This window comes from Aspergillus ambiguus (genome assembly GCF_047715705.1).
Source record: "Aspergillus ambiguus strain CBS 117.58 unplaced genomic scaffold BDV59scaffold_36, whole genome shotgun sequence".
In the NCBI taxonomy this organism is placed as follows: domain Eukaryota; kingdom Fungi; phylum Ascomycota; class Eurotiomycetes; order Eurotiales; family Aspergillaceae; genus Aspergillus; species Aspergillus ambiguus.
In genome coordinates, this window is record NW_027395549.1 from 192,475 (window position 1) to 215,676 (window position 23,202).

The window sequence follows — 23,202 nt, forward strand, 5'->3', positions numbered from 1 at the left end:
ATGGCTTTTGGATAAAGGAGTGCACAGATAATAGAAGAGAAAAGTTGACTAGTGAGTTGATGTGCTTGCCTGAGGTAAACCGACCTCCCCAAACAAGCGAATCGCATCAAGAGCCAGGTTAGAAAGAGAGTCAGTTGAATTGGTATACGCACACTCCCTGGGGATCTCTGCAGCCGGAACGAACCCTCAAAGTAAACAGGATATAATGGACCCATATGCGAAGAAAGCTCTCACAGTCCTGGAGACGTGGTTCATTCTCCTATCCGGTCTTTACATTTACGTCGGAGCCCCAGTCAGATTTCTACAACCCCCGATCAATTGTTTGAAGATAGATTAATTTACTACAGAAAATACATCGAGCATTCATTTGCTTTCACCATCTACAGGGTAATGACGAGCTCATCCTTGGGGGTCCCCAGACGTTCAAGGGCGTGATAGAATCGCTCCGGCTCAACCCAGTCCTCAGGACAATAAACACCGCTCCGAGACAGACCGTCGTCGAGGGCTAGGAGCATAAAGGCGGCAGTCGCCGTTCCTGTCACTGTGCCCATGGTGCGTGACAGGAAGGTATTCTCTCCCGATTTGGCCGTCCGCTTCGTGACGGTGGCGGGATGGCCGTTACGAAGACCGACAGCGCGGACAAGCAATCCACCCTTATTTTCCACCCGCTTCCCCCGGGCCGAGTTCACCAAGAAGCTCAGGACTTCACCCGTGGTGCACTCTCCGGTCCAGATGGTCGCGATCATACCGTTGAGCGCATGACGCCACGGACTTAGCGAGTGACTTACGCGTCCCACTAACTGGAAGAGCTCTTTGACGGTAATATCGCCGCCCCGGAACGCAGCGGTCATCTCTCCGAACAGGGTACCCAACCCCTCCGTGGACGGATCCTTGTTGGTGAGGTCGAACAGAAAATCAACGGCCTCCTTCATCGAAAGGGCGTTGCGGCGGACCGCCTGACCCAATCCACGGGCGATTCCATTGAACGGGGCCGGCCCCAGAGCCCCAACACAGCGAATGCGCTTGGCCGTGGGGAAGAGACGGGGAAGAGTGACCGGTTCCGGATGGGCCGTCTCATGTAGCAGCGTCTCGCCCTCTTCCCCTAACATGGGCGCATACGTCGTCTCCACCCAGGACTCATTCATCGCCGGCTTCCCATCGGCCCAGGTGAGACAGGGGCCGGCGGCGATGTGCATCAGATGCTCCAGGACCGCCTTTCCAGTCGCTCCGCGCTCGTCACCGACCAGCCAGCAGATGTCAAGGGTCTCAACCGTGTCCAATTCCCGGACGGCATCCATGACCATCACATTGGACATCCCGGGGGACGCCCCACAACCAATATAGCATGGAACCCCGGCTTCTTTTGCCCGCTTCTGGAGATTTAGGGCGGCCTCCGTACTCTGAACATCATCATCGAAGTCGAGATACGGCACCTTGGCCGCCAGACAGGCATTGAGCACGGGCTCGGACGTGCGCATGTATGGCCCGGCGCCCAGGACGACCAAGGCAGCCCCTTGGATGGTCTCGCTCAAGGCAGCCTTATCGAATAGATCAAGCTGCTTGGTGGAGGTTCGTCCCGCGGGTAGTTTGGCGGCAAGGGATTCGAGGGCGGAGATGTTGAGATCGGCCAGAACGATTGGAGCGTCACTCACGGCGGCATAGCGCTCAACAGCCACTCGGCACATCTCGCCGGCAGCGCCAATGACTACCAATGCCATAGTAATTGTATTGTTGGACGAGGGTTGAATTGATAGCCGTGTGGAATTTTAATGTACAGTAGGACGCAGCGGTTGTATATAATTATGATATCGTTCTTCCTGTCTGGTTTTAAACCTCATGATCTTCACAATCGCCTTTCAATTTCCCGCATCGTCGATGGCTCCTAGGTACCTACGTGGTCGGGAGGGTCCGCGGTTCCTATTACCACACCGCACGTTGTATGGCACAAGATTCGAGAATAACCATTGAGAGGTGGCCTATCCGCCGTAGAAAAATGGAGGGAGAAAGTCATCACCGCGGATTCGAGCGCATCCTGCGTGGAGCGTACATTTCCCCTCTTCCCAGTGTGCGCCATGACGGTGAAGTAAATACGATAGCAATGCTCGGATCCGCGGGTACCGAGACTGATACTCCATGCCAAACGCATTGGGCCGAACCGGGGCATACATGCGGGGTGCTGCAAACTTCCGAGGCTCAAGATATTGGACGATGCTTGGACGAACGACCTCCGATTCCCCAGGCTGGCGAAATATCTAACCCCCCGGATCCGGTAAATAAAGCATGGACCTCGATAGGAACCAACCCATACACACACCCTGACTACCCTACAGACCAGGTCCGGCGTCATGGCTAAGCGTCATCCATTCTTCGAACCCAACTTGGAAATCCCTTCCAAAGATCTGGAGTTCTTCTCGTCGCACCCACTGGCAGGGACGTATCTGAACAATCCTTTGTTCGAGCCCGTCCCATTCATCACCCGACATGCAAACGGAGATGGGACCACATCCAACCGCTTCTTTAGCAAGGTAATCAACACGGACGACACCATCCCGCACCTGCTCGCCCTGGTCCGAAAGGCAGACCAAAATCTGCCAACGAATGCCCCAGACTCAGATGGTGACCCTGACTTTATTGTGTTTGTCCACCTGGGTCCTGACCTGTGCGGCTTCCAGGATACCGTCCACGGCGGTGTCCTAGCTGCCCTACTAGATGAGGCGTTGGGCCTGTGTGCCGAATCTAGTGAACTGGTCTCTAACAGTAAGGTACGACTGTATACGGCCGGCCTGGAAATTGCCTATCGCTCCCCAGTGTTCACCCCAAGTGTTGCGGTGATCAAGACCTGGATCAAACGGAGAGAAGGGAGAAAGTGGTTCCTAGAGGCACAGCTATTGAACCAAGATGGCAAAGTGCTGGTAGAGGCCAAGACGCTGTATGTTAGCGCGAGGGTGGATGCCGGGTTGTAATCGCCTATTCCAAGCGTGAGAAGGTTGTGGTCATGGATGCCGTCGGCAGCAATGGAGCATTAGTTTGACACTACAGGAGACAGCTTGAACCACAAATTACTACTTTCCTGGCCTAGAGCTATACGATAGGGCGACTTGCGTGACACTCCTACTGATAAAGGTGGACTTCAATGGTGGCGAATATAGTGGTAGTCCAGAGGAATTTCCACCAAAGCTACATTGCACATCTCAAGATGATACCTGCTTGTTCAGGAGATGATAATATGAACTGGAACAATGAGAAGTAAAAGGCACGCCTCAATTAGCAGAATCCCACGAGACACTTCAAAGGCGGAGGGAGGCGGAGCTCCGACCCCCACCGGCGATTGAGTCAGGCCAGCCCATCCCGACAGATCCACAATTGCACGACGAGAAAAAGGATTCCGGAGAGTGTCAGGGAAATTCCAGTAAACAGCTGCATTGGCAAGTAACTGGTTCCTTCTACATTGTCCAGGAGCTTACCTGCTATCGGCCCCGTTCCAAGAACTGCGAAAGACGCAATTGTGATACATATACCTATGCGGAAGACAGATTTCCGCGGTCAGCATGGAGACTAAAGCAGGGAGCGAACGAAACTTCTCACCATTCCAGGAACCAATCACTTCTGGGGTGGGTGCCAGAAGGGAGATACAAGGGGAAAATATGGCCTGCAGGGCGCCCGACAAGATCCCATATACAACTGCCCACACAATAATGCCCACATTGCTATGCGCTCCGATCCACCCAAAGGCAACCACGGCACAAGCAAGCGTCGCAGCCGTCAAAGAGTTAAAAAAACCTAGGCCACTATCAGCGATGGTTCCCAGGGCATAACAGCCCAGGAAGCCACCAGCATTCAGGATCGCGGCATCGTAGAATGACAGGCTGGCAGAGACACTGGATGCGAGGGCGTAGGGGGTGATGAAAAACTGGGAAGTCATGAGCTCGGATCGATGTGATTAAGTCTTCCCGCTCCTTCTACTTACCCACGGCACGTAAAGACCCAAGTCCATCAGGAAAATGGCCAGAGAAAATAGAAGCGTTCGACGATCTCTAAAGTATTTGCGTATCGGGAGAGATTCGTGTCCGGTGCACTGCGGAAAACGAGGCCGAACCAGCAGTCCGGCAGCGATCATGATGCCGAGCTGCATGAAGGCAATGATGCGCAAGGTCCACCCGAAGGACATATTTCTATGATGCAACAGTTGGTCCGCCATGATGGGCCAGATTATACCTGGGATGTCACAGAACATCAGTCCAAGAACTAAGTGTGGATGGTGTAAGCTGCATCTTTGGGGGTTACATGTTTACCTCCCACCATTTGCCCAGACATGACGAGGCCTACGACGAATCCACGGCGCTTGAAGAACCACTGTGACTGCACCGCTAGCGCCGGCGTGAAGATTAAACCCATACCCAGCGCGACACAGAATCCCTGGGACAGGAGAAATTGATAGTATGTTTTGGAGAGGGAAGCCATCATATTTCCAAAAGCGAGGAAGAACGTCCCGATGGCCAGGGGAAGAGCGGGCCCATACTTATCCGATAGCCTCCCAGACCACGTCCCCAGGAAAAAGCAGCCCCAGACCTGGACACTTCCAATCCAGGCAATATCAGATGGGGAAGATTCGGGGAGCACCACAGTCTGGAAGTAGCTCTGGAATACTGAGCCCCCGCTGAGAAAGCCGATGCCGGCGATGAAGGACAAGAATCCACCGAGCACTGTGCACCATGCTTGGACCCCACCGTCTGGAAAGTGTGCACTCTCATCAATGATGCCCCCACAGTCGTCGGAGTCCATTCTTTTGGCGTTGCCGACATTTTCAATATGATCATGGCCGGCTGGGCACATTTTATCCTTGTCGGGAGACACAAGCATATTGGAAGGACGTGAGGAGGATATATCTGATAGGGCAGGTGTACTAGTGAGTTCAAAACGGCTGCTAACTTCCATATGGACTTGACATAGCCCGCCCCACTGCATTCGTCCTGCGCAGGGACAAGCTTTATAGAGGGGGGGGGCTGCTGGAATGGCACAACAGATCTATACTCGAAACCTGCCATTCGGCTAACAGACACCCCAACATTCACTTTGTGACTGCTGGATTATAGGCATCACCGATTAAACTCCATTTAGCGCACTTGGGGATGCAGGGGATATGCTACGGGTCCGCGGATAAGACTACCAACCCCGCCTTTTTTTGCGTCGATTGACATTGCATTTTGGGGTAGGTCATCCGGTAGGCCCAGATCTCGCCGTGAAAGGAATACTTTCGCTGTGTGCGAGGCTAAAGCGCTGGCAGCATGAACATCTGGCTGGGAATACTACTTCTTGGCTGATCATGGTCTTTCGGCAGGCCTGGAGGTCCTTCATGGCTTCATGTCTCACCATCGGATCTGTTCGTCTTATATCCGTGATGTGGACGATCACGGCAATGAACATAGCAATCACTCCAGTTACTGGAACGGACTGCTCTAAGCTCTATTCTCGAAGCTCGGATGCGATCTGGGTCATCTGGCGAGCGGGCTCCCCGGTGCGTGTTGCGGACGAAGTGAAGATACCTGATTGATGCAGAACGGCCATGCCAACGTAAATGGCAATTTTGAGCCATAACGAATAACGAAAAGATTCATTGAACTCTTTGTCTGGGTGTTATTCCGGGATGTGAGCGAGGCGAACTGGCATGCTGCTGGTAAGCCCTCCCTCCACAATGCTCAGGAGCCTTTGTCATATCACGTAGCCGGCCCATCTCCCATCTGAAGCGATGGTCAATTAACTGTGTCGTTTTCTGTACCCACTGAGGTCTAGCCAAAGCAGCAGGACCGATCCGAGCCCCCCACCTTGGACTGCCACCAGCTCCGCTATACACGTACAGAGTTGAGCCAGGGAAACATAAGGGGTAGCCGCATTTCGTCAAACGCCAATTTCCCCCATGAAGGCACAGTCAAGGTGAGCCTGGCGTGCGTTCAAAGAATACCATCTAAAATCGAAGTCGTCCACACCAATAATTGAAGCTCCCAACTCGGCCTGGCCTAAAGGGGCGCACATCAAGCTCGGAATGCAGATAAACAGTCCGCTATGTAGCATACCCATACCTGTCTCGTGCAAATCACCTGGCAATTTAGGGCAAGACGTGACGCTGGACGATTTTCGAACATACCGGTCGCAGCTGTCAGGCAAATAATTCGGCCGCTCCCGCATCATTCTTCCTCCACCCTTTCCTCCAGTAGATGCTTCACGGCACTGAGTCACCAGGAGAAGTGCTTGCTGTACAGTCAAGTCATCGGCCTTGTACGCGGCAGTGTCACTGCCCCATTTCGGAGAAGCTCATGGGTCGCCGAGAGATATCATCTCCGCGCGGACCTCGTGAAGGCTAGCAGACTATTGGGCATATCATCTATCTTGGACGGCTGGTTGTCCAGGGTTTCTAGGTTGATGTAGGAGCGAAAGGCTTCGTCCGCTGCAAGATTCCAAGGTGGATCTCTAGAAAAGGAAGAGTTAGTGCTGGACAAGGCCGGTATCTTGAATGGGCCCCTCACAGTTGATTGCGAAGCTGATAGGATTTCTGTCAATATCTCCCCATCCATGTCTCCCATTTCTAGACAGATCATCGGCTGATTGATTCTCGCCGGGCACCGGCCTCTCCCAAGAGCATTGAACTTTGTGAAATTTTAGGCATAATAGGAGCAAAGTAGTTATTAATACCATGCAATTCAGATACACGGAGCTTTTGACCTTCGCATGCGCCTTGGTGTGATAAGACATCTATAGATCTAACCGCATCCACTGGATCTCTCGGCGTCCGCGGCTTCCGAAGAGCAGTCAGATGTGTACAAAATAGATATGGCTCTTGGGCACTGCGACTAAAGCTGTCTCATCCAATAACGTCCATGCGACAGATGTGAGGCACAAGCGGACCAAAACGATATGATAAATAACTTATGTACATTCTGAATTCGAAGCTTTGCTCTACCTGTCTGGGGAATTTTAAATCTGTATTTTGCAGGCATCTGGCATTATGGTTACATCAGTTCGCGGGAGGTCCTGGTCGTCTGCGATACTGTCTAACCTCAGGTTAATAATAAGTACGTGCCTGGCTAGTATTCAATAACTTCACCGTGTTTTCGAAGCCTTTCCCCATTAGGGCATACCCACCTATAACATACTACCGTTCACGAGCACTCCACCCCGCCTCCTGGAGACTAATGCGACCATTCCATGCCTGTACGGATGTCTCCCCACCATGCCTTAATAAGATCCTTCCAATAGAAGGACCGAGGCTCCCACGGGGCCTGGTCACCAACCTTCGGAAAAGCCGAAATGCCCCTTTTCACGTAAGTGGCGTTCAGATTGAGGAAAGACTTCTCCGTCATTCTGTTGCCGTCCTTATCGCTGCACCGAGGAGCCACCATGCTGAACCCTTCTCGCTTCATTTGCGTCAAGATGCGACATGCCAGCTGTGCGGTTGCGTCCGCCCCTAGCGTCCAGCTGGCGTCAACATACCCCAATGCGAAGACCACGTTAGGCAGTCCGTCGACCATCGTGCACTTCCACATGAAATGGTCTTGGATGGAAAACGGGGACCCGTCGACCGTGATTTTAATTCCCCCAGCAATGCGGATTTTCAGCCCAGTCGCTGTGACGATAATGTCAGGATGCAGTTCATTGCCGGACCGCAGCTGAATACTCTTGGGTGTCACCGCCTCGATATAATCGGTCACAACGCCGGCTGTTCCATTGCGAAGGCATTTGAAAAAGTCTCCGTCTGGGCACATGCACATCCGCTGTTCCCAGGGGTTGTAGCTCGGCGTGAAGTGGGGATCCAAAGGGATTTGCTCGGGAAGCTCTTCGCGGGTGATGCGCAGGCATAATCGTCTCGCTATATTCGGGAATTGACGGCAGAAGGACACCAGGGCCAGGGGTAAGAGTATCCATTTGAAGCGCACTAACATGGCTGCCAGGCGCTCACAGCAGATCCATCGAATAAACCATTCGACAGCATCTTCCTTGGCAACAGACATCACGTAACTTGGGGAGCGCTGCAGCATGGTCACGTTGGAGGCCTTGTTCGCCAATGACGGCAGTAATGTAATGGCCGTTGCCCCAGAGCCAATAATAACAACATTCTTGTTCGTGTAATCAACATCGCTTGGCCAGAATTGAGGATGGATCACTGTTCCTTGGAACTGCTCAATCCCCGGTATTTCGGTCTTCAACGGCTGGTGATAGTCATAGTAGCCAGTTCCCATCATCACAAAGCGGGCTTGTAGCATCACCGTGCCTGTAAAACTGTCTGTCGATGCATGGAGGCTCCAAAGCTTCTGATGAGTCGACCAATCCACCCGATCGACTCGATGCCGGAACCGGATATGCGGAACAATTCCTTCTTGCTCGGCCGATTCTCGAATATACTCGCGAATCAATGGACCCTCTGCAATCGCGTTGCGGCTGGTCCACGGACGCCATGCGAAGCCAAACGTGAAGAGATCGGAGTCGGATCGAACGCCTGCAGGCATTAACTTTGGTCCTAGATCTTCTCAACTTGTGTATACGCGCATACCTGGATACTGAAACAAACTCCATGTTCCGCCAACTTCGTGCCGCTCCTCGAGAATGCAATATCTTAAGTCGGGGTGTTCTTTCTGTAAGCGATATGCAAAATTGATACCGGATATTCCAGCACCTATGATAACGACATCATAACGCAGGTCGTCGGTTTGTGGATCCATAACCGTAGCCATCTAGTGCTCTCGATGCAACGGAACGAATGCAGGGTGCTTTGTCAATTATCTCCATTCTGCGTATTAAGATAAGGCCCCAGAGTCGAGATAACGATCCCTTCCCGGACCTGAACGACGGCCTCGTCCAAAGATACCAGTCACCCCCGGTTTGGCCCTGCCGGACCCGCGGAATCCGCGTACTCCAGTGTCCACCCTGCTACACTTGGTCTGGTTTCAAACTTTGGATTCGCTCCGGGCCACCTTCGGGCCGGAGCCGCGGGTCATGAAAGTGCGGATGTGTTAAGCTTCTTGTAGACAGGCACGAGCGCGTAACCTGTGGATACTAGTACGGATTGCGATGGTGGAATCCATCGATTCACTTTATGCAGTGATAGGGGGTCATCATTGGCTTGTCACCTTGGCTGATGGTCAGCCTCTGGCCAAACCCCGTCAGGCCCATTCCATCCCTGATTGAGAAACCCACTCCGCATGCCAACAAGCGGCTTCGGGGTCCTTTATTGAACCCACCCACAGAGGTAGCTCTGCACCCACCACGAAAGGGGATGGGAATCTACGTCTATCAGATTCTCCCGTCCATTGAATTGACGAATTGAGAAGCAACTATTAAAAGCCCTTCTTTGTATCTCGTGCTGTTTGGTCAATCTAAAAAACCCGATGGAAAGTAACGATACGGATAAACACCGTTAACTTAACAGTCTCGTCAATGAATGAGTGAGTGTCTAAGGTCTTTGCCTAGCTTCAAAACCTTGGCTGTAGTAGCATCCCTCCTAATCATCTGCTCTTGAACACGGCTCAATGCCGGCCCTGAATTCCAGGGTTTGGGGACTAACCTTACTGCAATACCGGAAGGTCTCCAATTTTCGGAACATTCACCCTTCGGTTGGCCAAAGGAGCCATATTACAGTGCCGTTTCCACTTTTGCGAGGATACGTACTATGCATTTATGTCACTCTCAACACAAATCGGACAAGAGCGATTCAAATTCAGAACTCTCAATATATTAGTAAGCTAAGGGTTCCCTCGTGGAGTAGACATATATATACGTCCTTCTGGCCTGCCAGATTCATAACAATACCCATTATCTGTTGAAAAATGATTCAAGAGCCGCCTTCGGGCTCGTCTTGTCATTACCTACCAGACGTTGCTCTGTGCTCAAATAGTCGTTAGGAAGCCAGTCCGGCTTCGGCTCTCCCAGGGCCATGCGAGCAATAGCCTGGCCAGACAACCAAGCTTGACACATCCCATATCCATTGAACCCGGCCGCGACCCATTCTCCGCCCTCAATGTTCCTGTCGCTCACGCTCGCTGGTACACTTCCTACAATCGGGAGTTGATCAGCGGTCATCCCGATGATCCCAGACCACAGCCGCTGAAGCGCGGGAGCCGACGATAGCGTGTCGTTAGTGTTAGGGTTCCTCCACCCTTTGCTAAAGATTCTTCTAGGAAGTAAGGTGGTCAGGTTGCCTGCGGCGTCGGCGCTGATGGCTGAGTCGTCAGAAGAGATGAAATCATCTAATCTCTGGATGTCTCCGCCCAGGAAAAGATCACCAGTCTTGGCATTTTGCTGCATCCAGAACAGGCCTTGCTCGACTAAGGTAGTACGAGGATCCCAGGATTGTTTACAGCGGAATAGCCATGTGTAGGGGCGATTTCCCCATTGAGGACCTGGCTTTTGCGTTGACATTGACAGTCGACACGGGAAGATAGGTCCCCGAAGCTTCGGCAGCAGGTGGCCAGTGAACGCATTCGCGCAATGGAAAACTTTGGCGGCTCTGACCTTCCCCCGCGGGGTGGTTAAAATATAGGGGTACGCGGCGTCGGAATCCTTAGACACAGTGATTGAGGTCACCGGCGTCTGGGTTTCGATGGAGAACCGTTTTGGATAGCGCTCGAGGAAGCGCTGGAGAAGGTTGGTGATTAGTCTATACGGCCAGAAGGCACGGGACTTGACCACCAGAGCTCCCTTAGACTCCTTGAAGTCATATTCCTGTTCCAAGTCAGCATGGCCCTGACGAGGGACTGATCGAAGTGTCCGAGGAGTTGCTTTCCTTCTTGGCTGTTTTGCCATCGATGATCGTATATATGTACTTGGTCTCTGGCAGGGCTTCTTCGAACATTCGAACAGACCGGCTGGCCGTGGCGAAGCCTTCCTCGTCTTCAAAGTTCGTCACCGTTGTGACATCTCTGATTTCGCTGACGGTGTCGAGGCCCTCTGCTTTGGCCACCTGGACAATGTCGTCCAGTGTGAGATCACAAAATTGAGCGATCTGTTTGGCGGCCTCGGCCCCGAAAGCTTCGGCAAAGGACCCGTAGAAGGAGTGGGCATGGCTGAGGAGGAAGCCTCCGTTGCGACTGGTTGCTCCGGTGGTAAGCAAGCGGGCTTCAAACATTCCGACCGTTTTCTCGCCACTCTGATCACTTTCCAGCACGGTCTTGGCCACGCTGCATCCCGTGATGCCAGATCCAATGATGGCGAAGTCGATTTGCTGCGGCAGCTCCTTGGACTGAGTAGCTGCAAGAGGATGTGCTGGCTCTTGCCACGCTGGAACAGTGGGATTTGACACCGGGATTCCCGGGTCTTGGACCACTTGACTGGCCAATTTGGCCAGCAGTTCGTGCGGAAGTTCTGGGGCCGCCATCTCGTACTTTAGAGAGTGTGGGCTTTCTAACGGGTCTCGGAGCTGATATAGATTTTGTTTGTCGAAGATATGATGCGTCTGGAGTCAATGGAAATACGAGTCCCATATATTGTATTTATGCCCCCTCATTGAAATGGGATATGCTTGCGTTATCCAGTCACTTGAGTGGTCAGTGCCAATGGGAGGGGATCCAGGCGGCAGGGCTCCCGCGGTTCCGCGGCTCCAGTATGCTCCGTGGAGCTCTTCGTAGCCCCAGAGTTCAGATCCGATCAGTAGGACTTCTATTTTCGAGTGATCGTTAACATCCAGCTCCGATGCGACGACGGACACCCTTGGACCGAGGTTGACGCAAAATCTTCTCGGTTGATATTAAGAAACTTGATACAGTATAAAGATAAATACATGATACCAACCAGCCATTGACTCTTGCCTACTTTGTGGGTGGACTTCATATCATTATCCCAGCCAGGAGGGCACCACAAAATTAGAACCAAGTGCCCACAAGATGGCCGATACTCCAAACACACGCAAGCCAGTCGTCTTCGTTGGTGCCGCGGATGCGATATGCGGAGAAGCTATCCGGCTTTTCGCAAACGCAACCGACATACCCATCGTCCTCGCAGATACTGACGAGCAAGCCCTTCGCCAAGTTGTGGCCAGGCTACCCAATCGGGACATCGCTATACGAGTGGTTGACTTGTTCAACCCCCGCGAGCTCCACGACGCCGTTGCTGGCGCCGTCCTAGTGGTCCAGGGTGCACAGCCGTACTATAAGACTTCAACCCCAGTGATTACGGCGTGTATTGATGCGAAAGTTCCATACCTCGATTATTCCGACGATGTCAAGAGCACGCAGGAATCGCTCGACCTACACGAGCGAGCTAAGCAGCAAGTTGTCCCATGTTATATCAACTGTGGCTCATCACCTGGTATGACAAACGTCCTCGCCGGCGAAATTGCTCGAGAGCTGGATACAGTGGAATGCCTCGACATCTGCTGGCTTGTGAGCGAGGAGGGCGGACACCTAGGCAGGGAAGTTTTGGAGCACCTGATGCACATCACTGGAGGGCCATGCTTAACCTGGGCCGACGGTAAGGCGGCATTCCACGAGAACTGGGTCGAGACATCATATGCTCCCATTGTCCAAGGTTCAGAGGATCTTTGCTATGAGAGCGTTCACCCAGAGCCCGTTACATTGCCTCGTCGATTCCCCACTGCGAGTAGGATCCGGACGCTGGGTGCCCTAAGTCCAGTACCCTTTAATGGGCTTGCTCGTGGGCTTGGGGCTGCTGTCCATTCCGGTACTCTTTCAATGGATGCGGCTATTGACTATCTGCAAAGCATGCAGACTAAGTCAAACCAGAGCTGGGCCGACTATTTTAGTGTCATCCGCTCGCAGTATCGGGGCGGTGACATCACGTTCAATCAGCTATGCCAGCTTGCTTCCAGGCAGATCTCATCATTGAAACCGTGGACCTGCGCCCTCTGGGGCATGGCCAACCAAGTGCGGCTGGCCCAGTGCACAACTGGCGAAGTCCTCAGTTTTTTGATCGACTCCGCCCGTGGCAAGCAAGCACCACGTCGCAGTGGTATCCTCGTTCGAGGGGTTGGAACCCGCAATGGACACCCGGCGGTAATCACCCGGCGAACGCCTACGGTTCGGAAGGACTCTTTCCTGGGAGACAGTATGGCCACTTCTATTGGGGCCTGCTGTGCAGCGTTCGCACTGTTGGCGCTTGATCGAGGCACGCAAAATCACGCCGGTGTCTATTGTCCCGAAGACTGGGCCGACTCCGAGGCCTTCTTCAAGTCGATGGAGAAACTTGGCTGTCCGCGGAATCAGATCGTCGAGACCGTCTGAGGATAGATGAATGCCTATGGTGCTCATAATTCTTGGAGCCAATGCTTCTTGTTGATCGCTTTGATACCAATCTGGAGGACTGCTGTATATTCCGTTCTGTACAGTATACAGCAAGTAGTCGCATTTGTGAGGTGGTAAAGTAAGCCAGAATACAGGCTCTATTTCATCGTTTCTCCTAAATAAAGCATTCACCAAGGCTGTCTTATAGGCAATTTCTCCATATATAACACACACTTCCTATGCAAAGACTATATAAATAAGGCAACAAGTATACCAAATCAATACTGAATAAGAGGTAAAAGATTCCTAAATGCAGCGAATTTTGAACCAGGAGTCGTATTGGAAAAGGGCGTATATGATTTCCGAAATAGTGGAAGGATGATATGTAATCTAACAACGAAACCGCCAGAAGGGATGGCTGCTTAACTGATTCTGTCTGCTCGTTTCTATGTCTCTGTTCATCCAAACGGAGTGCCGACTTTGACATTGATTACTGTTCTAGGATTTCTATTGGTTCTTGTGCCTATTTTCAGCTCATTTACGCGCAGTATATAGCCTGGTCGGCTGGGTACCCTGGATTGTGTGGATTGTGGGGGTATTGCTTCCAAGGACAAATAAGGCGATATTTCCTAGCATTGATGGCGATAACTTACTTCTTAGTCTCGGTTCCAAATCATTGTTTCTCTCTCAGGGGAGAAAAACCATAGCCCGTCAGAAACACAGGACTAGATGTGAGGTAAATGCAGAAGAACGATTAGCTGACATCCAACGGCACTCTTGATAGAATTAAGTGAACAGTAACAGGTGAACGCCACGGCGTGAAGCAGATTGGTATGGTGTATATGCCCTACCAGATTTACTGGTTCAGATAATGTCGGCGGAGGCTTGTTCAGCGTTCTGTATATTTCTTCCATTTTTTTGCTGTATTCGGCCACGAACGAGGATTAAATAAAATATTTTTTTATCGTAAAACGTTTAACTTGCTCATTGAGTACTCATGAAGGAATACTATTTAACTAAGCACTAGCTGCGCTGAGTGGAGATATGACTGGTATAGCAGCGCTAACGCCGGCCTAGTAAGAGCAATTGTTAAACAACTAATGATAGACGTAGCGATAGGGAACAGAAACAAAATAGCGTTGCCTAGATTCTATGGGTCCGCTCTATGATTAACTATCGGTAGCACACTGTTCAACGTTCAACAGGGTCATCTAGAGAGGTTAGTGAACTGTAGCTGCGAAATCTAGTTTAAGACAATTTTGCGGTTCGTGCGGAAGGTACGGACATACACTATAAGATCAGAGGTGATGGTGGTGAACAGCGATTACCCTCAATTTCAATACTTCTAAGCTTAATACCAACAACGTATTTGTGTATCCTCTACTTTTTATTACCCTTAATCATGATATATAGATTATATCGAGAGGCCCTTTTTCGTAGGATGTTCACCAAGGAGCACTAATAAAACTGCTTATAGCCTATTTAACTAAGCACTAAATAATTATGCCTAGCTGGAGGATTTATATTCCTTCTCTATGGCTGCGCTAGTGCCGGTCTAGGGGCTAGCCCTGTATATATATATATCAACCACTAGCTAATAATCTTTAACGTAGCGCTAAGACACGGTAGTTAAAGGCATTAGCTAGGTTTGTAGGCTCGCTATACGATTCATAGTTAGTAGTAAATTACTATGAGTGCGTGCTTTAGTCCATGAGGGGTGGAAATAATCCGAAACGCTAGTTAAAATGATGAGATTACGTAATCCGCAGCAAAGCATGCCAAAAATCATTCGTATTGTCGAAATCAAAAGGCTCTTTATAGCATGCTATCGTGGTTTTACTAAGATATGGGACAGACGTTTCGTGTATCAGGTAAATGAAGCCGAGATTCTGGGGTATAGAGAAATTCGCCGAGGCAATCCGGGGCTGTTGATATGCCGTCCCACTCGGTATTGCATTTTGAAAATATGTGATAAGCAAGAATCGTGGGGTTTCATAATATACGTTGCCTGTGACCATGATCGCCGACTTTGATGTCAGTACATAATACTCACCTTGTCAGCGTTCACAGTTATTGCATGCTGTATATGCACCACCCCTGCGGCAACCCAGGCTACCTGCTTATTTCGCGGGATGATACCTTGATAAACTGCAGTAATGAAGTCTGCATGGCACTTCTTTTCGTGGTATCATGAACGGCCGTGCGTTCCTAACGGCACTTTCGGCCGACACTGTTTAATCTCGGTAGTCACAAGCTCATGCACCTGAGAATATGAACGTCGGCATTAGAGGTGTCGGCATGTAGGGACGATAACTAACAAGATTCTACAATCTATCAAACAGCATGAGATATACGGAGTATAAATACGTTGCATCCGACCCTCGCAGCTGAGAAAGTTGAGCTCTCAACTGTATTATTAACACCCTTCAAAACGTTTACTAGGCATGGCTCCCTACTGTAACGTCGTACCATTTTACTTACTTTTGACAATTCTGGCTATCGAGGTACGAGGGCTGTCAGCGTCATTGAGCTCTGTCAACCAGTCTACTTGGAACGCTTTCAGCAAGAGCATAAATGGCAGGCTTCACAACGGTCGTCCAATGATGGCTCCGTGCTATCTTAATTACAACGGGAAGAGTCAGATTCCAGATTTGGGGCAGTGCCTGAAGCTACAGGGCAGTCAGCTTGACAGTGTCTTTATTTCTGACCATTTCGGTGGGTATCAGAATGTCAGTTAGCAACATTATCGAAATCCTCAAGAACATTATTAAGAAGTCTTTCGCTACAGGATATCTGGGCCTCGTGCCAGGAGACCGGACAGGGATGTACAATGAGCACCCTGTTGAACGACAACTCATCACCTCCATTCCTCGGGTCCTGCATGCAAGGCAGTGTCCCATCCAAATATGTGGAGGTCACGAGCGTTGACGATGTCCAAAAAAGCTTACGTTTTGCGACTGAACACAATCTACGTGTAGTAATTAAGAATACGGGTCACGACTACAAAGGCCGCAGCTCAGCCCCTGATTCGTTTGCACTGTGGTAGGTTAACACATACATTAGCACCACCTTATTCCTGAACCTCCTAACTCCACCAGGATGCATAATTATCAACCGCCAATCAAGCTGGAGACTAACTTCACCGCTGATGGATGTACCGCTCCTGCGGGAAATGTTGTCACTTTTGGGGCTGGCCAGGAGTTCCAGGGGATATACGATTTCGCTCATGCCCACAATGTTCGGGTAGTTGGGGGCACATCCAGCAGCGTGGGAGCCGCCGGTGGTTGGATAACTGGAGGCGGGCATAGTATGCTCTCGAACGAATTTGGTACTGCTTCATCTTTATTTTCGATTGCTTACATCGGTCCACGATTCTAATAACTGATACAGGCTTGGGTGTCGATAATGTCCAACAGCTTCGAGCTGTCCTTCCAAATGGCACGTATATCACAGCGAATCGATGCCAGAACCAAGACATATTCTACGCCCTCCGTGGTGGAGGCGGCGGCACCTTTGGGGTTATTATGGAAATGAGCACTTTGGCCCATCCAGAGAAACCCATGGAAGTTGCCCAAGTCACTCTAGCCAACATCAACCGCCAGAGCATGAGGGAATTCATTTCAATCCTCGTTTCAAACTCCGATAGATGGTCATCAGAAGGATGGGGTGGATATATACAGCTAGGAGCCGTCGGCAATGCTCTGGTTAGTTTTGTGATGGCAACCTCCATGCTCGACCATTCCCAAGCCACGGCGTCAATGCAGCCTGTTCTTGATTTTGCCAGGGAGGCTGGGTTTCAGCTCCAGGCCAACATAACGTCAGCTCCCAACTACTATGACATCCTCGGCAAGATGATTACTGCGCCCAGTGGTTCGGTTGCCCTCTCTTCGCGTATTGTTCCAAGACAATTATTTGTCGAAAACCCTACCGGTTTGACGTCCATTATCGAAGAGCTAGTCTTCGATACACCAGGTGATGGATCATTGGGACTTTCACCATTACTGATCTGTTTTACCACCCCCGCGTTGTATTCAAAGAACCTGCCAGTCTCTGACCAGCCAGGGGGTCCCGGTGAGGCATCAGTCACCCCGGCATGGCGTGATGGATTGTGGCATGCAATTCATATTCGGCTCTCAACTGGGCTCCTTACCAATTCAGCTTCCACATGGAAGTCAGTTCACGAGGCGATAAACCCTTTACGTGAGTTTACGCCTGGGTCAGGCGCGTATCAGAACGAAGCTGATCCCTTCGAACCGGACCCTGCTGCTACGTTTTGGGGTGAAGCTCATTACGGCCGGCTGTCTCAGATTAAAAAGATGGTGGACCCTTCCAATATTTTGACTGTTCATCAAGGAATCGGATGGGATGCCACCGACGACCGGTATAGATGCTACCCCAATGTCTGAGTCTCTTCTGTGAATGCTTGGAGGTGGGACGCCAGAAGCGACATTCTATCAGCTCAGCGTGAGGTGGCAGTCAACCATATCCTTTTGGTAAAGGTCCTGAGTATATATTCATGCTCCAGGCCACAGCTAGTACATAGACAGTCCAGAAGAATATGGGTCACACGGCCGCTCCTGTACATCCAAAGGTATAGGCATGTCTTTGATATAAGAGAAGCAAATCTTATCTTCGACTTTCACATTAAATTACTAGGCCCTATAAACATGACTTTCACTTCGGACCTTGAGAATGGGCTGATTCTAATTCCATCCTTCGGGTATATTACATTGCGAGCTGGCCACGATCCAGCTATCGAGTTGTGCACAGGAAATCAATTACTGGGACTTGCACACTCCCTGGTTGGAGTTGGCATCTTGCTAAAGTTGCAATTTATGTTAGTCGGTCCCAGTAAAACGGGGTTGTGATTTAACATACCAAGCAGTATCCAGTAGCACACACGCCCATGCTTCCATCCTTCTTGCAGGGCTGACCCTCAGGGATCTAGAACATTTGAGCTCATGTATATACACCGTTCATAATGACTCTTACCTTCTTCTGGCCACTTTGCGCAGGAACGGCCAGGGCAACACCAAGGAAAGCGAGAGAGGCAAGGAAAGTCAGCTTCATTGTGGTGATGGTACGAGAAGGAGAGTAAAGAACGTGGGTTTTGTGTCTGGTTATGAAGTGGTAAAAGAAAGAGTGTGATTTATGGTTGTCATTTGGTGGTTAAGGGCGAGGAATTTATATCCTCGCTCCGTTGCGAGATGATCTAGAACAGTGACATCTCGTCACTGTTCTATGCTGTATTCTCTCTATCGCTGGTCTGGCCCACCTTCTTGTGGGTAGATTACGCGTGTCTATAATAGGACCGGGATCTATCTTTTGATTTTCAAACCCATAACTGAAATCAGTATCCCAAGAGTGAAACATCAGTTGCTAATCAGGAGTCGTGGGTGGGTAGGAGAAGGTCGAGCCAGGAGCCACCCACCTCTTGGCTGACCGGGTCACGAAATCTCTCATGTTCTCCCTGATTGTCTGGCTCACTGATCCTAGTTTTAGTCCCATGATACCGGAGCGATCAATGCTTCCGACAGCAGGTGTAGTTACGCAATCCGATATTCCGGGCGGAGCGTGGAGACGTTTGATCGGCGATTGATGGATATTAATGGCTCTTTATTGGCATCTCGGTTCCCACGATTCGGGAAACGATGAACTCCCCGAGGTCTTGGCCGAGGTCACTATTGAAAATCCCCCTGAAGTAACAACTCAGCCGTGCTTTCCGACTGGTTCCTATGGTATGCAGTTGTTCTTTGGATCAGCAGGGGCAGGGCTGAGTGGACCCTCCGTGATAGCCCTGTCTGTGGTGCTCAGTCACAGGGACGATTCCACAGAGTTGGATTTCAGAAGAAATGAATGTAGGCCGTACGGCGTACGGAGTACGCTCTACATAACTCTTTGTAGTCTAGATGCCATATTCGTTCTTTCTCGAATAACGCTAGAGCTCGATTTTGGGGGCGCAATGAAGCCGACGTGGGTCTACTTCCGTATGGAGGTCCCATCCCCACAGAACAGAGAAGTCCCCTCGAATCCTGCTCTCCTCATCTTCTAATTATAGTTGGTACTCCTTTACCGAATACATTAGTAAACACTGGTCGACATTCCGTTTACCCCGTGCAGTATACGCATACTGCGTACTCTCTGCCCTATTAGGTTGCGTGCTATGGGCTCCACAACTGGACTGACAAGGCAATAGTATGCGTAGCACATAAAGCAAATGTCCGGCTACTCCGAAGAATGTTTCTTTCGATAAACCGTTCAATATAAGAGAAGATACCTTAATTAAAGCTCGGAGCTCTCTAGGTGAGTGCCTTTCACGGAGCTCCTGCATCGTGTTCAGAAAGCTGGGGTTTAATCTGGTTGTGAGTCGTAGCTCACGTAGAGCAAACTACGCATATCACATTCGTTAGATTCATAGGATTCATAAGATTATATAAAAATGGCCTTTTCACCAAGCCACAACTGAGCCCCGGACACAAAATGCCAATCATCAGACCTGTTGGTGACTGGGAGGTAGTCAGACTTACAAACTTATCCTCATCCAAGCCTACATATCTTCGGTCGAAATGGTGCTGCGAAGTCGTATACGGAGCATGATATATGTCACCTTGTAGATTAACCATAGTCGGCCTCATCTATCTTGGAATACACATACCCCAAATAGGAAAGACGAGCTGGCGATTGTATCGCTGAACGCATGTATCTTACGGGTTTCGACAGGATAGGGCTCGGACTCTTTGGACCTATATCAGCACTTTGAACACCTTCTCCCCTTCGATGAGCCTTTAATGAGACCGGATAATGGCTGAACGCCTCTAAGTCCTTGGGGAAGGGGTGTTATATGATGTGCAGATCAAACGTAAAGCTTCTCAGTGGGCATAAATTTATGAGCCCTCAGGATTCCCGGAACGCGACTTCTCAGACAATTCTGCACCCAACCGAACCCAGATAATTTCCGAGTTGGAAAGGACCAGTTCCGCTCAAAAGGCGAAGGGAACGAAAAGCCAACCGTACCTGAGAACATGGAGGGCCGATCAGGTTTCAATGAACACGGGTAGTTATGGGTATTTTCGAAGCTTATGCTAGACAGTGCTTACATGGCTGCTCATCTTCCACAACAATCGAAACCTCAAACGTTCAATCCCAAAGACTAATCGCTTTCGTGCTATACCAAATCACTCAAACAGCCTTTTGCTAAATAGCAAACATGTCGAACGTACTTAGTAGCCTCCCAATGCCCGTCGTATCGTGCCAATAACCCCATTCGCCTTGATATCACCTTTGTCATGTACGCTTTGATCACTGTCACTTTCTTCAGAGTCACTTTCAGATGAGTCTTCCAGGTCCGCCTGTCTCTTGGGAGCCGCAGGGGGTTCCTTTGATTTGACTCTTTCCTGTTCTGCTTTTTTCTGGTCAATCAACAGAGATTTGAGTGAACGGCGCTTGTTGTTGTTGTTGTTGTTGCCCGCGTCGGGCCCCGCGGTGGGTGTGGATGTAGCAGAACCAGCCTGTTTCTGTGCTGAAGTCCTTCTCTCCTGCTTAGCATTTCCAGGAGTCTTACGGGCACGTTCCCCTTCCGAATCAGAGAGCAACTTCACTTGCTGATGATTTGCAAGCGACTCCTCGACCGGTTGCGTGGCTGGCGCATGCATATCGTAGGGGTCGTCATTGTCGAGGACCCCGTCATCTATCAGATGGTCAGTGTCATGAATTCCACCTAGCATGGCTTGGGATAGTTATATTGACTCACTCTGAGACGATACTTTCAGCTGCGTTACAACACTGGAACCAGGTGTGGTGTCTCTCTCGGCAGATTTCGCCCCTTCGACGTTCGTTCTCTCTGGTGCCGCCGGAGGGACTATCTCGACCTTTTTAGAGGAAGGTTTTTGAGTGGATGGGACTGCACTCGACCGTATTGGCTCGAGCTGTTGTTCCAAAGCAGCCAGGTTATCCCAGGCCCTTTGGGCCCTGTCTAGACTTTTCTTGCTCGAATGTCCCAAGTTATTGCGTAGTATATTCCGCTGCCTGAGCATCTTTTTCAGGTGGTCGGCAACTTTAGGTTGTTTCTTGTTTGAAGCACTTTCAATCTCTTCTTCTAGTTTCTTTATTGCGTGCTCGTTCTTAGCCACGTCGGTGTCGTCTTTGGTCGTCCCGGCGCGCTTGGTTGAGGGTGGCTGTGATCTTGCCGACTTGGACTGAGCCGACTCATGATCCCGTTGTTTTTCAGTGCTCTTGGGCGTTGCCTTAGGCTTGTTAGCTGATTTGGGGTCGACCACTTCGTCTTCATCTGCGAACGAGACAGACCGGCGGACGGCGGGTCTTTGCGTTGGCGACTCCTTTCGAAGCGCAGAGGGCAGTTGGGAGGCAGTATTAGGTGTTAAAGTGGTAGATGGCGTCCCGTTCGCTTGGAATAGAGGACCGCGACGGGCAGTGGGCGTGTTGGTGTCGAGCATGACCGGCTTTTTACTGGGTGGGCTCCTCGTGATTCCCAGGCCCAGCCCTGGCTTCGACTGATTCGGACTGTCGACACCGTTTACTGGCGGACGACTTTCGGCCCCGTTGAGACGAGGTTGTTTGTTCGGTTGCTGGGTGTCATCAGCGCCCTTTTTCCGTTTGAGCTGGGATGTCGCTGGAGCTCCTTTCGCTTGATCCTCTTCCTTGTCAACGTCCATAGCATTGTCGGATTCGTCACTCTCCTCCTCGTCGGACTCTTCCTCATCTTTATCCTCATTACCAGCCTTGTCACCGTCTTCCGATTCCGACTCGTTCGATGATTCTTCTTCGTCATCGTCGGTTTCTTCTTCCGCTTCCTCCACTCCATCTTTTTTGGACTCGGCAGCCTTTTCGACAAACGCGTTCTCACCCTCCGATTCCTCCTCATCATCGGGCTTTTCTTCTTCCGACTCTTCCTCTGATTCCTCTTCCGATTCTCCTTCTTCGCCAGACGCGTCCTTGTGCGTAGATTTCTGTTGTGCTGGCGCCTTGTCGGCTACCTCTTTGACGGAATCACTTTCGCTACCAGACTCTTCGCCGCTATCGGACCCCTCCTCACTCCCACTCTCTTCCTCACTGCCGGATTCCTCCTCGCTACCGCTCTCTTCACTACCAGAGTCACCAGCTTCGCCTTGCGAAACCTCTTCGGGGATGGTCCCCATGCGGGGAGACCCAGGCTCGTTTTTGATGCGACGTTGGCGTTGAAAGTCCTCAGCGGCAGCCTCCCAGTCATGCGTGACGGAGGGGAAGCGGATGGGAGCGCGGGCGTGCGGGGCGGGCTTCTGGATTATACGGACTGTGCCTCGTTGGTCGCAGTTGTCGGCGCGAGCCTTTCCGATGTCAACCCAGACGTCGGCAACCGTCATATCGGGATCGAGGTCGGCGGACTCGTGAGCATCATCGACGAGCTTCTTGATTTCGAGCGCGTCGGCGTTCGGGCGCAGCTTCTTCCATTTCTCCTGGATCAGGCACACCAGGCCGCCTAGACTGGTGGATTCTGGGTTCCCTACGGTGAGAAGGAAGCTGGCGGGGGATCCGGGAGTTTGGACATTCGAGCTGCGAGGGTAGACCTTCACCGTTAGTCGAAGGAAGACCATTGCGAAGGTCTTGGTGAGGTTGGATAGATTGGAGATAAACAGTCGAGAGGACGGCTTTGAAGGGGTATAAAGGTAAGGTTAGAGGAGGGGGAAAGAAAATAGACATACACCCGGAGACCCTGGGTATGAATGGGCCCTCAGGTTACAGGGAGAAACACGAGTGAAGGTTGGAGAGGATGGTGACGCAGGGTGAAGGGGAAAAGAAAAGTTGGAGAGAGAAAAATGAGCGGCGGGAGGAGGGGACGCGCCGATTGGCTGGGAGTGTTTCGCGTTGGATACATTGAATTCCATGCATCAGCATGATCCAGCCCTCGATTGCATCTGCCTCTCCAGTGATGGAGCCCTTTCTAGGAATTTAATTAGGTGATACTCGTATCAAATTCACCGGG

General features: G+C 50.9%; 10 protein-coding genes across 10 annotated transcripts; 4 read left to right on the forward strand and 6 right to left on the reverse strand.

Annotated features, from left to right (window-relative positions):
* Positions 1–380: 380 nt before the first annotated feature.
* BDV59DRAFT_204818 (saccharopine dehydrogenase family protein) lies at positions 381–1,718 on the reverse strand (the record flags this gene model as incomplete). Its single annotated transcript, XM_073694535.1, has 1 exon — positions 381–1,718. The coding sequence occupies one exon, from the start codon at positions 1,716–1,718 to the stop codon at positions 381–383; it is 1,338 nt and encodes a 445-aa protein (XP_073544775.1).
* Positions 1,719–2,345: 627 nt separating this feature from the next.
* BDV59DRAFT_204819 (PaaI family thioesterase) lies at positions 2,346–2,963 on the forward strand (the record flags this gene model as incomplete). The annotated part of the gene is made up of 1 exon (XM_073694536.1): positions 2,346–2,963. One exon carries the CDS (start codon positions 2,346–2,348, stop codon positions 2,961–2,963), a length of 618 nt encoding a protein of 205 aa, XP_073544776.1.
* Positions 2,964–3,333: 370 nt separating this feature from the next.
* Positions 3,334–4,833, reverse strand: BDV59DRAFT_195314 (major facilitator superfamily domain-containing protein; the record flags this gene model as incomplete). The annotated part of the gene is made up of 4 exons (XM_073692538.1): positions 3,334–3,518; positions 3,586–3,910; positions 3,968–4,215; positions 4,293–4,833. The coding sequence occupies 4 exons, from the start codon at positions 4,831–4,833 to the stop codon at positions 3,334–3,336; spliced, it is 1,299 nt and encodes a 432-aa protein (XP_073544777.1).
* Positions 4,834–7,184: 2,351 nt separating this feature from the next.
* On the reverse strand, positions 7,185–8,711 carry BDV59DRAFT_209959 (flavin-containing monooxygenase; the record flags this gene model as incomplete). Its single annotated transcript, XM_073695489.1, has 2 exons — positions 7,185–8,488; positions 8,543–8,711. The coding sequence occupies 2 exons, from the start codon at positions 8,709–8,711 to the stop codon at positions 7,185–7,187; spliced, it is 1,473 nt and encodes a 490-aa protein (XP_073544778.1).
* Positions 8,712–9,045: 334 nt separating this feature from the next.
* On the forward strand, positions 9,046–9,381 carry BDV59DRAFT_185519 (uncharacterized protein). Its single transcript, XM_073690863.1, has one exon. The coding sequence runs from the start codon at positions 9,128–9,130 to the stop codon at positions 9,314–9,316; it is 189 nt and encodes a 62-aa protein (XP_073544779.1). The 5' UTR covers positions 9,046–9,127; the 3' UTR covers positions 9,317–9,381.
* Positions 9,382–9,801: 420 nt separating this feature from the next.
* BDV59DRAFT_209960 (NAD(P)/FAD-dependent oxidoreductase) lies at positions 9,802–11,362 on the reverse strand (the record flags this gene model as incomplete). Its single annotated transcript, XM_073695490.1, has 2 exons — positions 9,802–10,710; positions 10,847–11,362. 2 exons carry the CDS (start codon positions 11,360–11,362, stop codon positions 9,802–9,804), a joined length of 1,425 nt encoding a protein of 474 aa, XP_073544780.1.
* A 505-nt stretch (positions 11,363–11,867) lies between these two features.
* On the forward strand, positions 11,868–13,223 carry BDV59DRAFT_204823 (saccharopine dehydrogenase family protein; the record flags this gene model as incomplete). The annotated part of the gene is made up of 1 exon (XM_073694537.1): positions 11,868–13,223. The coding sequence occupies one exon, from the start codon at positions 11,868–11,870 to the stop codon at positions 13,221–13,223; it is 1,356 nt and encodes a 451-aa protein (XP_073544781.1).
* A 2,444-nt stretch (positions 13,224–15,667) lies between these two features.
* BDV59DRAFT_209961 (FAD-binding domain-containing protein) lies at positions 15,668–17,657 on the forward strand (the record flags this gene model as incomplete). Its single annotated transcript, XM_073695491.1, has 4 exons — positions 15,668–15,952; positions 16,012–16,265; positions 16,322–16,551; positions 16,614–17,657. 4 exons carry the CDS (start codon positions 15,668–15,670, stop codon positions 17,627–17,629), a joined length of 1,785 nt encoding a protein of 594 aa, XP_073544782.1. The 3' UTR covers positions 17,630–17,657.
* A 196-nt stretch (positions 17,658–17,853) lies between these two features.
* BDV59DRAFT_185520 (uncharacterized protein) lies at positions 17,854–18,366 on the reverse strand. Its single transcript, XM_073690864.1, has 3 exons — positions 18,216–18,366; positions 18,102–18,167; positions 17,854–18,043 (listed from the first exon to the last, which is right to left on the reverse strand). Exons 1-3 carry the CDS (start codon positions 18,291–18,293, stop codon positions 18,002–18,004), a joined length of 186 nt encoding a protein of 61 aa, XP_073544783.1. The 5' UTR covers positions 18,294–18,366; the 3' UTR covers positions 17,854–18,001.
* A 1,906-nt stretch (positions 18,367–20,272) lies between these two features.
* Positions 20,273–22,995, reverse strand: BDV59DRAFT_101327 (uncharacterized protein). The gene is made up of 2 exons (XM_073686424.1): positions 20,974–22,995; positions 20,273–20,910 (listed from the first exon to the last, which is right to left on the reverse strand). Exons 1-2 carry the CDS (start codon positions 22,811–22,813, stop codon positions 20,444–20,446), a joined length of 2,307 nt encoding a protein of 768 aa, XP_073544784.1. The 5' UTR covers positions 22,814–22,995; the 3' UTR covers positions 20,273–20,443.
* Between the last annotated feature and the right edge of the window lie 207 nt (positions 22,996–23,202).